Below are 14,457 nucleotides of genomic sequence, written 5' to 3' on the forward strand. Positions count from 1 at the left end.
CCGCCGCCCGCTCTCCGGGCGGGGCTCCCCGAGCCGGGCGGCGCGCTGCCGGGGCCGGGCGGCGCCGGGCGCCTCTCCCTCACGGGCTGTGTCTTCTCTCCGCAGGGACCTCGGTGCTGCCCGTCCGTCGCTTGCCGTGCCCGCGGCGCCGCCCTCCCGCTGGTGCAGGTGAGACGTGGCCGTGGGGAGGGGGCGGGAGGAGGCCGCGGGGCTGCGGCGTGGCCGGGCCGCGTGGCCGTGCGCGGCTGGTGGTGACGGCGGCCTCGGGCTGAGAACCCTCCGCAGTGAGACTCGGAGAAAGACGAACCTTTGTTCCCGGTTCTTGTTCTGAAAGCAGCTCGTGCTTTTTCCTCTGTATTTGCAGGTCTGCCGCATAAAATAACTCGTTTTTTGTGTTATAAGCGAGGGGACTGGGATTGTCTAGTCTGGAGAAGAGGAGGTTCGGGGCAGTCCTTACCGCTGTCCGCCCTGCCTGAAGGAAAATTGTGTTAAGGTTGGGGTCGGCCTCTTCTTCGTGTAATAGAGACACGACAGGAGTTGATGGCCTCCAATCGCACTGGGGCAGGTTCAGGTTGGATACCAAGAAGAGTTTTGTCTCAGAGCAGTGAGGTATTGAAACAGGCTGCCCTGTTGTGCCCTGAGTGAAGTGGAGTCACTTCACTCGATGGAGGTGATCAGGAGCCATGTAGATGTGGCAGTGAGGGACACGGTCAGTAGGCATGGTGGTGATGGTTGCACTAGATGATCTTACTGGTTTTTCCAGCCTTTATGATTCTGTCATTTATATTACACTTGTATACTATGCAGTGCTTAACTCTTAGCAAAAACAAACCCACAAGTGATGAAAAAAAAATGGCTTAAAATAGGAATGCGTGCGTGTGTGTGCACTTCAGTTTTTCTGAATACTCAAACTTCTTTTTCTACAGTGTCTCCCCTGTAAAAAAGCGGCTGAGATGTTTGACGTGAAGGCTTGGGCTGTGTACATTGTGGAATGGGCTGCCAAGGACCCCTATGGTTTCCTCACTACAGTGATCCTGGTCCTCACGCCCCTGTTCATTATCAGTGCAGCACTGTCGTGGAAGCTTGCAAAAATGATTGAGACCAGGGAGCGAGAGCAGAAGAAGAAACGGAAACGCCAGGAGAACATTGTAAAGGCCAAACGAGCAAAGAAGGATTAAATGGGCAAGAAAGGCCTTCCTTGGGCAGAGAATTCACTTTATTATTGAAGCACTGCTGTACGTTTTGTGTTGTAACCATCCTTTGATACTTGATGCTGTTGTTTCTTGAATTATGAAATTTTAACTTCTGCTGAAATCATCTGTGTTAGAAGCTGCCCCAGTGACACAGTCACTTCATCTCCTGCTTATGTTTCTGTGCAGACTGCTTCTCCAGATTTGCATGTTATATTTAAAAATGAAATAGTTGGGGAGCTTTAGGGACATATCTTTTTCTTTAGCTGAGCTATGACTCAAAAAGAGTCCAATTATGGGGATAATGTAAATGACTCCTTAATGCTATGACCTTTGGTTTCTTAGTGTAGCACATGCTTCTCCATTGCAGCAGTAGTTCACGTTGTGCTTACGTGTATTTGCAGTTCCTGGTTTAACTGGACTATGGGAAGGGAGGTTCGGGTACACCTGCAGCAGAGCTGTGGAGCATTTGTCTTCCGAGATTCTTGTTTGCTGTTGTTTTACTGACACACTTTCAATGCGTGCAGTGCATATGGCTGTGCAGTTCATTCACTGCATGCCCATCAGGTCTGCAGTAGCTCAGCTGGTGGGGCTTGTCTGCACATGAACCAAACTGACTTCTCCTGTTTCCTCTACAACCCACCCATCAGCAGTCTTCAAGTTCAGCCCAAACTCTGGGAAACTAATTTCTTGTCTTTAGTACCTTCTTTTGTCTGAGGCTACTCCTGTACTCTATAGTGTTGTTTGGTTTTCTCTAATTACTGTCCATCTCTAACTTGTTTGTCTGCAGAAGATTTTTTGCCTCAAAGAATAGCCATAAGTGGTAACAGATGAAGGGCCCAGGTGGCCTCGAGTTCTATCTTTTGTGACCTGTAGCAGTTGGCCATGGGAGACTACCCAAGTAGAATATGCATACTGGTGACACAAGTTCTTCCTACTTGCTGGCCCTCTAGCTACCTGCGCTTTAGGACCTTCTGAGTTTAGGTGGTATTATTTTGCTCTGACAGCTCCTGAAGATCTGCTGTAACCCAGATTACAAAATGCTGGCATAGCAGAAACAGTCCAAGTGAAGTTTTTTGTTGTAAATATGCAAAAAAACTTTAACCTTAATTCCAATTCTCCTTTTTCTAACAAATGGTTAATTTTTCACAGCCTGATTTTTTCAGCCTAATTCTGAAGAGTTTGTGGAAGTCATTAGGTTTTTACACTTAGCATATTTCTAAATGGCAGCATGGAGCTGTTCTGTCTAGCAACTAGTCCGTTATATGGTTAAAAGTAAAATCTTTAGATAACATCCCATTCAGCAGAGACTTACAGAGCTGGCTGATAGCAGCAGGATAAAGGGGAAGTTTTACTGCAATGACTTGAAGTAAATATGAAGTACCTACCTGCAACCAGTATCTGATGACCATCTTTCAGTTCCGTTGGTCAGAACAACAAGTGTTATTGGAATTATGTTTTGACATTTCATGGTACATGAAATCAAGTCACCGCTCTTGGAAATGTTGTCAAATGTGTATGTATTCCACCTTTGATACCTAGATAGTTTAAAATGCGTACCTACATGGTTTAAAATAAATTTGATACTTTTTCAAAATATGCTTTTTAAAAAGGTGGTGTGACTTTTATTTTGATTTAAAGTTCTCAAACATTTCTAAGCAAGTAAAAATTAATTTTTGGGGTGGATATCAGGAATAACCTCTTCTCCCAGAACCACTTAGCTATTTTTTGTTTGCCTTACTTGATGCTTCCAACCTCTCTTAAAATAGTGTTAAACAGTTTAACTCAGACTGAATCTATCCCCTGCTTACTGCTGGTAGCAACTCACACATTATTCAGATACATTAATTCCTTTATTAAAATAAATCACAAGAATGTCTGAAATTACTGCAGTATCACAATGATTCCTGTTAGTGAAACAAACTTTTCTGTCCAATTATCAGAAGCTTGAAAGTTCAGCATACGGGTTCAGCCCTGGAAACTAACTGTAATTAAGAACTTCTTTTAACACCTATGTTTGAGAAGATAATGTATGTGTACTGATCAACTGAAATTCACTACATCAAACACAAAGATAAATCCATCTTCAAGAAAAAAGCAATTTAGAGTCATTTGAGAAAATTACCTAGAAAACTTATCTTTAGTGATCTAATGAATACCAGGAAAAGAAACAAACACTTGAGAATGGACTTCCTCAGTAACCCACCCTGTTTTCCACTGAATTAAAATGTGTTGTAGCAATATGGCACAATTAAGCCTCTCTGAACAACTGCAAAAATAAACGAAACTTGGATTTAATACTACTTTATTGCATGGCCACTATACATCACAGCTGTTTATGATGCCTATTAAAGCATTTATCCGTTGGCAATGTTTGTACATCAAAGCTGGTTCTTTTTACTACTGTCACTTCCTGGTGGCATCCAGGAACCCGGCTGAAAGGAACCTGAAGTGCTTGCTGGGTCTTGGGATGGCTCTTTCTTTCCATAGTAGGGAGCTGACGCGTGGCCTTTAACCTGAGCATGAACTGGTTCAGCAACAAGTCCCTCCTTATATTCCTTGATCTGAAGGAGCTTATCTTTTTCATACACGTCTTTGACCTTCTGTTTCATTTCTTGTCTGTACATCTCATTCTTAAGAATCTCCTAAAGACAAAGTAGAAAGATAATTACACAGAGCAGAAGGAAATGCAATGCATGATGTTGGAAAGAAAAAATTTAAATGGTCACTGCTTTTCTTTATTTTATTATCCAAATTTTCAAGCATATAAGTAAAATAAAACTTAACAAAATTGATTATTTTTCTACAACCAATTTCAGCCCTAGTTTACAGTGCTAATGTGTTGATTTGTTGAAGCAAAACTATATAGTGATGCCCCAATTTCACTATTCCATTAGATCAAAAAGAGAAAGTAATTCACCAGTCATCAACAAGTGCACTGAAAATAAGTTACCCTTAACACTTTTCTATATAGCACTTACTACTTTATCACTGGTGTTCCTTCCTGTAACGCAGTAGGCCTGTGACTTAAGGCATCTGTCGTGGGTGCAGTTTTGGAAAATGCAGATGGACAACTTTGTCTCTTAGTATATAAGTCCAAACCAAAGCCAATAAAGCGTAGATAAGTCTGAGGAGCTAGGGCAGACCTAGAATTACTGAGATGGAACTAGTAATTCAGGAGAAAAGCAAACCAACCAACCCTACACTAGCATAAAGAAAATAAAGGCACAAAACTGCCTGAGGTAAACCCTGCTCCAGAGATCCAGAAGACAGCTCTGCATGGCCAACACATCTCCAGCTGATTTCTTCTTGGCCAACAAAGGCCAACAGGGCATTGCAGCATGGACACCACATGCACCAGTACTTAGGCTGTATGTTAACTCTGCCTATCTACCTCGCATATAAGCCAAAATAAATGTACTGCTTTTATAAACATTCTAAAATCACACCTAGTGCCTTTGCACAAGTAAAAAAAAGTCCACATTAAAGTGATGTGAAGAAGCTTACCTCCTCACTTGGATCAACTGAAGCCACTACCTTATCTGAAGCACAATCCTACTACAAAGCAAAAAAGCATTCACGACATATTCAGAGAAGGTTTGTAAAACTTGCTGATTCAACATTATAGAACTGTACAGAAGCATGGTTGGGTACAGGTTAAAACTGGAAATTCGCCAATAAAGCTGATCCTGTGAATTGCAACTTGTCTGCTTGAACTTGGAGCAAGTGTAATTACTGTCCTGTCCACAAGAATAATAGAAAAAACAGCTGCTTCACAGGAACATACAAAGAACTCCCAAAGCAAACACAAAGAAAACAGCCATGGAAAATACAGATGTTTCTCTTTTATCTTTTACCATATGCTCCCAAGTAGAAGGATGATTTGTACATTCTGCTAACAAAACTTGCCTACACTCTTGTTATGGCAGACAGCTGAGAGTAATAGAAGAAAAAAGCAAAAATGTGATATGAATTTTTGTATTTTGAAATCAAAGACAACTTAATTGTAACCAGTGCCACTTAACAAGGAAGCTTAGAACTGTGATATTGGAGGAGAAAGTCTGTGCAGCTTTCTCCAAGTTGCAAGTATATGGCAAAGAAGGAGAAACTAGACCAGTGCACTTCTTTCTCAGATTTTAGGAATTGCATTAAGCTGTACGATGCTGCAAAAAGCTGAGAGCAAGTACATGCAACATTTAAAACCACAGAATCACAGAATCATTAAGGCTAGGAAAGAGTTCTAAGATCATCCATTGCAACCATGAACCTACCACCAACGTTGCCCACTAAACCATCTTCCGAAGTACTGCACCTACATGTTTCTTGAACACCTCCAGGGATGGTGCCTCCACCATCTCCCTAGGCAGCTCATTCCAGCTCCTGACCACTCTTTCGGAGAAGAAATTTTTCCTAATACCCAGCCTAAACCTTCTCTGGCACAACTTGAGGCTATTCACAGAATCACAGAACTGTAGGGGTTGAATCGAAGTCCAACCCCCCTGCCAAAGCAGGTTCCCTACAGCAGGTCGCACAGGTAGGCATCCAGGCAGGTCTTGAACATCTCCAGAGAAGGAGACTCCACCACCTCCCTGGGCAGCCTGTTCCAGTGCTCCGTCACCTCACTGTAAAGAAGTTCTTGTGCACATTTGTGCGGAACTTCCTGTGCTGCAGTTTCCGGCCGTTTCCCCTTGTCCTGTCTCCACTCACCACTGAAAAGAGACAGGCCTCGCCATTCTGCCCCCACACCTTAGATATTTATAGACCTGGATCAGGTCCCCTCTCAGTCTTCTTTTCTCAAGGCTGAACAGACGCAGTACTCCAGATGAGGCCTTACCAGGGCAGAGTAGAGGGGGAGGATCACCTCCCTCGACCTGCTGGCCACGCTCTTTTTAATGCACCCCAGTAAGCCATTGGCCCTCTTGGCCACAAGGGCACACTGCTGGCTCATGGCCAACCTGTCGTTCACCAGGACACCCAGGTCCCTTTCCGCAGAGCTCCTCTCCAGCAGCTCATCCCCCAACCTGTACCGCTGCATGCAATTATTCCTCCCCAGATGCAAGACTCTACACTTACTTCTGTTAAACCTCATCCGGTTTTGTTCTGCCCAGCTCTTCAGCCTGTCCAGGTCTCGCTGAATGGCAGCACGGCCTTCAGGCGTGTCAGCCAATCCTCCCAACTTCGTATCATCAGCAAACTTGCTGAGGGTGGCCACTATCTCCTCATCAAGGCCACTGATGAAGATGTTGAGCAAGACCGGACCCAGCACCGACCCCTGAGGAACACCGCTGGTTACAGGCCTCCAACCAGACTCTGCACCACCAACAACGACCCTCTGCGCTCTGCCAGTCAGCCAGTTCTCAACCCACCTCACTGTCCACTCATCTATCCCACACTTGCTCAGCTTTGTTATACGGATATCATGGGGGACAGTATCAAATGCCTTGCTGAAATCAAGGCAGACTACATCCACTGCTCTCCCCCCATCCACCCAGCCAGAGACAACATCATAGAAGGCTGCCAGGTTGGTCAAGCACGACCTCCCCCTGGTGAACCCATGCTGACTACTCTTGATAACCTCCTTTTCTTCCAGTTGTCTGGAGATGACATCCAGCACCAGCTGTTCCATCACCTTTCCAGGGGCAGAGGTGAGGCTGACTGGCTTATAATTGCCTGGATCTTCTTTCTTGCCCTTTTTGAAGACCGCAGTGACATTGACTATCCTCCAGTCTTCAGGCACCTCCCCCGTCCTCCAAGACCTCTCAAAGATGACTGAAAGCAGTTCAGCAATCACCTCTGCCAGCTCCCTCAGCTCCCGTGGATGCATCCCATCGGGTCCCATGGATTTGTGAACACTGGTGTTGCCTAGGCGCTCTCGGACCACCTCTTCCCTGACTGAAGGGAGGTCTTCCATTCCCCAGACCCTCTCACTAACCTCCAGGGTCTCGGATTCCTAAGGGGGAGGTTTTTCACTGAAGACAGAAGCAAAGAAGGCATTCAGTATCTCTGCCTTCTCAGCATCCCCTGTTACCAGAACAGCCCCGTCACTTAGCAGGGGAGCCACATTCTCTCTAGTCTTCCTTTTACTGTTAACGTAATTTTACCCCTTGCAGACAGGTGAGCTCCATCCGCAGCCATAATGCCAGGAGCCAAATAAATTGCCCCATGGTCAAAAAAACCAAAGCTCCTGTGCCTGCACCAGCCTCTAAGCCATTTATTGACGAGGAGGGTTTTATTGATCCTCTAAGTGTCCTTCCCCGCCACTGAAGGTATAGAAGAGAAGACCACCTGCCCTCCTGCACCATCCAGTACCGTCCCCAGACCCTTGAAGTCATTCTTGATAGCCCTTAGGCTACTCCTGGCAGCAACATCACTGTCAACCTGAACTATAAATATGGGGCAGTAGTCAGATGGGCGAATAAGCCTAGGAAGCTTTCTAGAGATGACCGTGACCCGTGCCCTAGGGAGGCAGCACACATCCCTCAGGGTGGGGTCAGGTCGAAATATTGGCCCCTCAGTTCCATGTAGAAGGGAATCACCTACAACTATAACCTTCTTTCTTTACCGGAAGATGCTGTCCTCAAGCGTGGAGCTGACTGCCCCTCCATAGCAAAGTCAGACGCTGTTCCACCACCCATTCTGCTGCATACTGAATCAGTAGAGCTCCATAGTGGCCCCATAACATTTCCATCCTGACCCCATCGAGCTTGAGAGTGACCCCACAACAGTTCCGCTAGGAGCCCATAGAGCTTCATGCGACTCCTAAGCAGTTCCCTTGGGAGCCCACAGAGCATCTTAGGGACCTCCAAAGAGTTCCACAGACCCCCCGTGGAGCTCCTTAGTGTCCCCATACAGCTGCAGAGTGACCCCATCACAGTTCCATTATCACCCCTTAGAGCTCCACAGTGTTGCCCTACAGCTCCATAGAGACCCCACAGAGCTCCATGGTGACCCCAAAACAGTTCCATTAAGACCCCATGGAGACCCAAAGTAATCCCTGAGATGTTCCATAGTGTCCCCATCACAGTCCCCTTGTGACCCCATAGAGCTTCATAGGGACCTGAGAACAGTTCCATAGACACCCCATGGAGTTCCATAGAGACCCATGGAGTTCCAAAGAGACCCCATAGAGCTCCATGGTGACCCAAAAACAGTTCCATTATGACCCTGTAGAGCCTCTGAGGGACCTGAGAACAGTTCCACAGACACCCCATGGAGATCCATAGTTACCCCACAGAGATCCATGGTGAACCCAAAACAGTTCCATTACGACCCCATGGAGCTCCACAGGAATCCCTGCGATGTTCCACTGTGACCCCGTCACAGTTCTCTTGTGACCCCATAGAGCTTCTTAGGGACCTGAGAACAGTTCCATACGCACCCCATGGAGATCCATAGTGACCCCATAGAGCTGCATAGCGACCCCACTGAAGTTCCATTCTGTCCCCACAGAGCTCCGCAGGTTCCAAATTACAGGTCTATTACGACCTCAACGAGCTCCATAGTGACCCCAAAACACTTCCATTATGACCCCATGGGGCTTCATAAGGACCCCATTACAGTTCCATTGTTACCCCATTACAGTTCCCTTATGACCATAAAAGTTCCATAGTGACGCCCTAGAGCTGCATGCTGAATCAGTAGAGCTCCATAGTGACCCCATAACAGCTCCCTTGTGACCCCATTGAGCTCCGTACGTTCCACATAATACATCTATTATGACCCCACAGAGTACCACAGTGACCCCATAAATGTTCCAGTGATACCCCTTAACAGCTTCTTTATGACCATATAGAGCTCCACAGTGACCTCACAGAGCTCCATGGTGACCCCATGAATGTTCTATTCTTACCCCATAACAGCTCCATTATGACCGTAAGAGCTCCACAGTGACACCATACAGCTCCATAGTGGCCCCATAGAGCTCCTTAGTGACACCATACAGCTGCACAGTGACCCCAAAACAGTTCCATACTGACCCCACTGAGCTTCTCAGTCACCTAATAATAATTCTAGGCAGACTCCACGGAGGTCCAAAGTGCCCCTATAACAGGACCATTATGAACACATAGCAGCTACATGGTGACCCCGTCGAGCCCCATAGTGGCCCCATAACATTTCCATCCTGACCCCATCGAGCTTGAGAGTGACCCCACAACAGTTCCGCTAGGAGCCCATAGAGCTTCATGCGACTCCTAAGCAGTTCCCTTGGGAGCCCACAGAGCGTCTTAGGGACCTCCAAAGAGTTCCACAGACCCCCTGTGGAGCTCCATAGTGTCCCCATACAGCTGCAGAGTGACCCCATCACAGTTCCATTATCACCCCTTAGAGCTCCACAGTGTTGCCCTACAGCTCCATAGAGACCCCACAGAGCTCCATGGTGACCCCAAAACAGTTCCATTAAGACCCCATGGAGACCCAAAGTAATCCCTGAGATGTTCCATAGTGTCCCCATCACAGTTCACTTGCGACCCTATAGAGCTTCTTAGGGACCTGAGAACAGTTACACAGACACCCCATGGAGATCCATAGCTACCCCATAGAGCTCCATGGTGACCCGAAAACAGTTCCATTATGACCCCATGGAGCTCCATTGGAATCCCTGCAATGTTCCACTGTGACCCCATCACAGTCCCCTTGTGACCCCATAGAGCTTTTTAGGGAACTGAGAACAGTTCCATAGACACCCCATAGAGCTCCATAGTGACCCACGGATTTCCATAGAGACCCCATAGAGCTCCATGGTGACCCAAAAACAGTTCCATTATGATCCCATGGAGACCCAAAGGAATCCCTCAGCTGTTCATTGTGACCCCCTCACAGTCCCCTTGTGACCCCATAGAGCTTCATAGGGAACTGAGAACAGTTCCATAGACACCCCATGGAGTTCCATAGAGACCCATGGAGTTCCATAGAGACCCCATAGAGCTGCCTAGTGACCCAAAAACAGTTCCATTATGACCCCGTAGAGCTTCTTAGGGACCTGAGAACAGTTCCATACGCACCCCATGGAGATCCATAGTGACCCCATAGAGCTGCATAGTGACCCCAGTGAAGTTCCATTCTGTCCCCACAGTGCTCCGTAGGTTTCAAATAACAGGTCTATTACGACCACTACGAGCTCCATAGTGACCCCAAAACACTTCCATTATGACCCCATGGGGCTTCATAGGGACCCCATTACAGTTCCATTGTTACCCCATTACAGTTCCCTTATGACCATAAGAGTTCCATAGTGACGCCATAGACCTGCATACTGAATCAGTAGAGCTCCATAGTAACCCCATAACAGTTCCCTTGTGACCCCATTGATCTCCGTACGTTCCACATAATACATCTATTATGACCCCACAGAGTACCACAGTGACCCCCATACATACATACATACAGAGCTCCATAGTGTCCCCATACAGCCGCAGAGAGACCCCATCACAGTTCCATTATCACCCCTTAGAGCTCCACAGTGTTGCCCTACAGCTCCATAGAGACCCCACAGAGCTCCATGGTGACCCCAAAACAGTTCCATTATGACTCCATGGAGACGCAAAGTAATCCCTGAGCTGTTCCATAGTGTCCCCATCACAGTTCTCTTGAGACCCCATAGAGCTTCTTAGGGACCTGAGAACAGTTCCATAGTCACCCCATGGAGATCCATAGTTACCCCATAGAGCTCCATGGTGAACCCAAAACAGTTCCATTATGACCCCATGGAGCTCCATTGGAATCCCTGCGATGTTCCACTGTGACCCCATCACAGTCCCCTTGTGACCCCATAGAGCTTTTTAGGGAACTGAGAACAGTTCCATAGACACCCCATGGAGTTCCATAGAGACCCATGGAGTTCCATAGAGACCCCATAGAGCTCCATGGTGACCTCAAAACAGTTCCATTACGACCCATGGAGCCCCACAGGAATCCCTGCGATCTTCCACTGTGACCCGGTCACAGTTCTCTTGTGACCCCATAGAGCTTCTTAGGGACCTGAGAACAGTTCCATACGCACCCCATGGAGATCCATAGTGACCCCATAGAGCTGCATAGTGACCCCATAACAGCTCCCTTGTGACCCCATTGAGCTCCGTACGTTCCACATAATACATCTATTATGACCCCACAGAGTACCACAGTGACCCCATAAAGCTCCACTGTGACCCCATAAATGTTCCAGTGATACCCCTTAACAGCTTCTTTATGACCATATAGAGCTCCACAGTGACCCCACAGAGCTCCATGGTGACCCCATGAATGTTCTATTCTTACCCCATAACAGCTCCATTATGACCGTAAGAGCTCCACAGTGACACCATACAGCTCCATAGTGGCCCCATAGAGCTCCTTAGTGACACCATACAGCTGCACAGTGACCCCAAAACAGTTCCATACTGACCCCACTGAGCTTCTCAGTCACCTAATAATAATTCTAGGCAGACTCCACGGAGGTCCAAAGTGCCCCTATAACAGGACCATTATGAACACATAGCAGCTCCATGGTGACCCCGTCGAGCTCCATAGTGGCCCCATAACATTTCCATCCTGACCCCATCGAGCTTGAGAGTGACCCCACAACAGTTCCGCTAGGAGCCCATAGAGCTTCATGCGACTCCTAAGCAGTTCCCTTGGGAGCCCACAGAGCGTCTTAGGGACCTCCAAAGAGTTCCACAGACCCCCTGTGGAGCTCCTTAGTGTCCCCATACAGCTGCAGAGTGACCCCATCACAATTCCATTATCACCCCTAAGAGCTCCACAGTGTTGCCCTACAGCTCCATAGAGACCCCACAGAGCTCCATGGTGACCCCAAAACAGTTCCATTAAGACCCCATGGAGACCCAAAGTAATCCCTGAGATGTTCCATAGTGTCCCCATCACAGCTCACTCGTGACCACATAGAGCTTCTTAAGGACCTGAGAACAGTTCCATAGACACACCATGGAGTTCCATAGAGACCCCACAGAGCTCCATAGTGACCTGAAAACAGTTCCATTATGATCCCATGGAGCTCCAAAGGAATCCCTGAGCTGTTCCATTGTGACCCCATCACAGTCCCCTTGTGACCCCATAGAGCTTCATAGGGACCTGAGAACAGTTCCATAGACACCCCATGGAGTTCCATAGAGACCCATGGAGTCCCAAAGAGACCCCAGAGAGCTGCCTAGTGACCCAAGAACAGTTCCATTATGACCCCGTAGAGCCTCTGAGGGACCTGAGAACAGTTCCACAGACAACCCATGCAGACCCATAGAGACCCCATAAAGCTCCATTGTGACCCCAAAACAGTTCCATTACGACCCCATGGAGCTCCACAGGAATCCCTGCGATGTTCCACTGTGACCCCGTCACAGTTCTCTTGTGACCCCATAGAGCTTCTTAGGGAACTGAGAACAGTTCCATACGCACCCCATGGAGATCCATAGTGACCCCATAGAGCTGCATAGTGACCCCACTGAAGTTCCATTCTGTCCCCACAGAGCTCCGCAGGTTCCAAATTACAGGTCTATTACGACCTCAACGAGCTCCATAGTGACCCCAAAACACTTCCATTATGACCCCATGGGGCTTCATAAGGACCCCATTACAGTTCCATTGTTACCCCATTACAGTTCCCTTATGACCATAAAAGTTCCATAGTAACGCCCTAGAGCTGCATGCTGAATCAGTAGAGCTCCATAGTGACCCCATAACAGCTCCCTTGTGACCCCATTGAGCTCCGTACGTTCCACATAATACATCTATTATGACCCCACAGAGTACCACAGTGACCCCATAAATGTTCCAGTGATACCCCTTAACAGCTTCTTTATGACCATATAGAGCTCCACAGTGACCTCACAGAGCTCCATGGTGACCCCATGAATGTTCTATTCTTACCCCATAACAGCTCCATTATGACCGTAAGAGCTCCACAGTGACACCATACAGCTCCATAGTGGCCCCATAGAGCTCCTTAGTGACACCATACAGCTGCACAGTGACCCCAAAACAGTTCCATACTGACCCCACTGAGCTTCTCAGTCACCTAATAATAATTCTAGGCAGACTCCACGGAGGTCCAAAGTGCCCCTATAACAGGACCATTATGAACACATAGCAGCTCCATGGAGACCCCGTCGAGCCCCATAGTGGCCCCATAACATTTCCATCCTGACCCCATCGAGCTTGAGAGTGACCCCACAACAGTTCCGCTAGGAGCCCATAGAGCTTCATGCGACTCCTAAGCAGTTCCCTTGGGAGCCCACAGAGCGTCTTAGGGACCTCCAAAGAGTTCCACAGACCCCCTGTGGAGCTCCTTAGTGTCCCCATACAGCTGCAGAGTGACCCCATCACAGTTCCATTATCACCCCTTAGAGCTCCACAGTGTTGCCCTACAGCTCCATAGAGACCCCACAGATCTCCATGGTGACCCCAAAACAGTTCCATTATGACCCCATGGAGACCCAAAGTAATCCCTGAGATGTTCCATAGTGTCCCCATCACAGCTCACTTGCGAACCTATAGAGCTTCTTAGGGACCTGAGAACAGTTCCACAGACACCCCATGGAGATCCATAGTTACCCCATAGAGCTCCATGGTGAACCCGAAACAGTTCCATTATGACCCCATGGAGCTCCATTGGAATCCCTGCGATGTTCCACTGTGACCCCCTCACAGTCCCCTTGTGACCCCATAGAGCTTTTTAGGGAACTGAGAACAGTTCCATAGACATCCCATGGAGCTCCATAGAGACCCATGGAGTTCCATAGAGACCCCACAGAGCTGCCTAGTGACCCAAAAACAGTTCCATTATGACCCCGTAGAGCTTCTAAGGGACCTGAGAACAGTTCCACAGACAACCCATGGAGATCCATAGAGACCCCATAGAGCTCCATGGTGACCCCAAAACAGTTCCATTATGACCCCATGGAGCTCCACAGGAATCCCTGCGATGTTCCACTGTGACCCCGTCACAGTTCTCATGTGACCCCATAGAGCTTCATAGGGAACTGAGAACAGTTCCATAGAAACCCCATGGAGTTTCATAGAGACCCATGGAGTTCCAAAGAGACCCCATAGAGCTCCATGGTGACCCAAAAACAGTTCCATTATGACCTCATGGATCTCCAAAGGAATCCCTCAGCTGTTCATTGTGACCCCCTCACAGTCCCCTTGTGACCCCATAGAGCTTCATAGGGAACTGAGAACAGTTCCATACACACCCCATGGAGTTCCATAGAGACCCCACAGAGCTGCCTAGTGACCCAAAAACAGTTCCATTATGACCCCGTAGAGCTTCTTA

General features: G+C 47.8%; 2 protein-coding genes across 2 annotated transcripts in view; one reads left to right on the forward strand and one right to left on the reverse strand.

The window, feature by feature from the left end:
* Positions 1 to 953: 953 nt before the first annotated feature.
* SMIM15 (small integral membrane protein 15) lies at positions 954 to 1,178 on the forward strand (the record flags this gene model as incomplete). Its single annotated transcript, XM_079548961.1, has 1 exon — positions 954 to 1,178. One exon carries the CDS (start codon positions 954 to 956, stop codon positions 1,176 to 1,178), a length of 225 nt encoding a protein of 74 aa, XP_079405087.1.
* A 2,393-nt stretch (positions 1,179 to 3,571) lies between these two features.
* The window catches only part of NDUFAF2 (NADH:ubiquinone oxidoreductase complex assembly factor 2), a gene marked incomplete at both ends in the record, with an annotated part of 61,199 nt that continues 50,313 nt past the window's right edge, over positions 3,572 to 14,457 (reverse strand). The window contains one exon of the mRNA XM_079548287.1: positions 3,572 to 3,835. Coding sequence (XP_079404413.1) covers positions 3,572 to 3,835 — 264 coding nt within the window. The remainder of the gene's footprint in view (positions 3,836 to 14,457) is intronic.

This window comes from Tetrao urogallus, assembly GCF_951394365.1.
Source record: "Tetrao urogallus genome assembly, chromosome: Z".
Taxonomy (NCBI): domain Eukaryota; kingdom Metazoa; phylum Chordata; class Aves; order Galliformes; family Phasianidae; genus Tetrao; species Tetrao urogallus.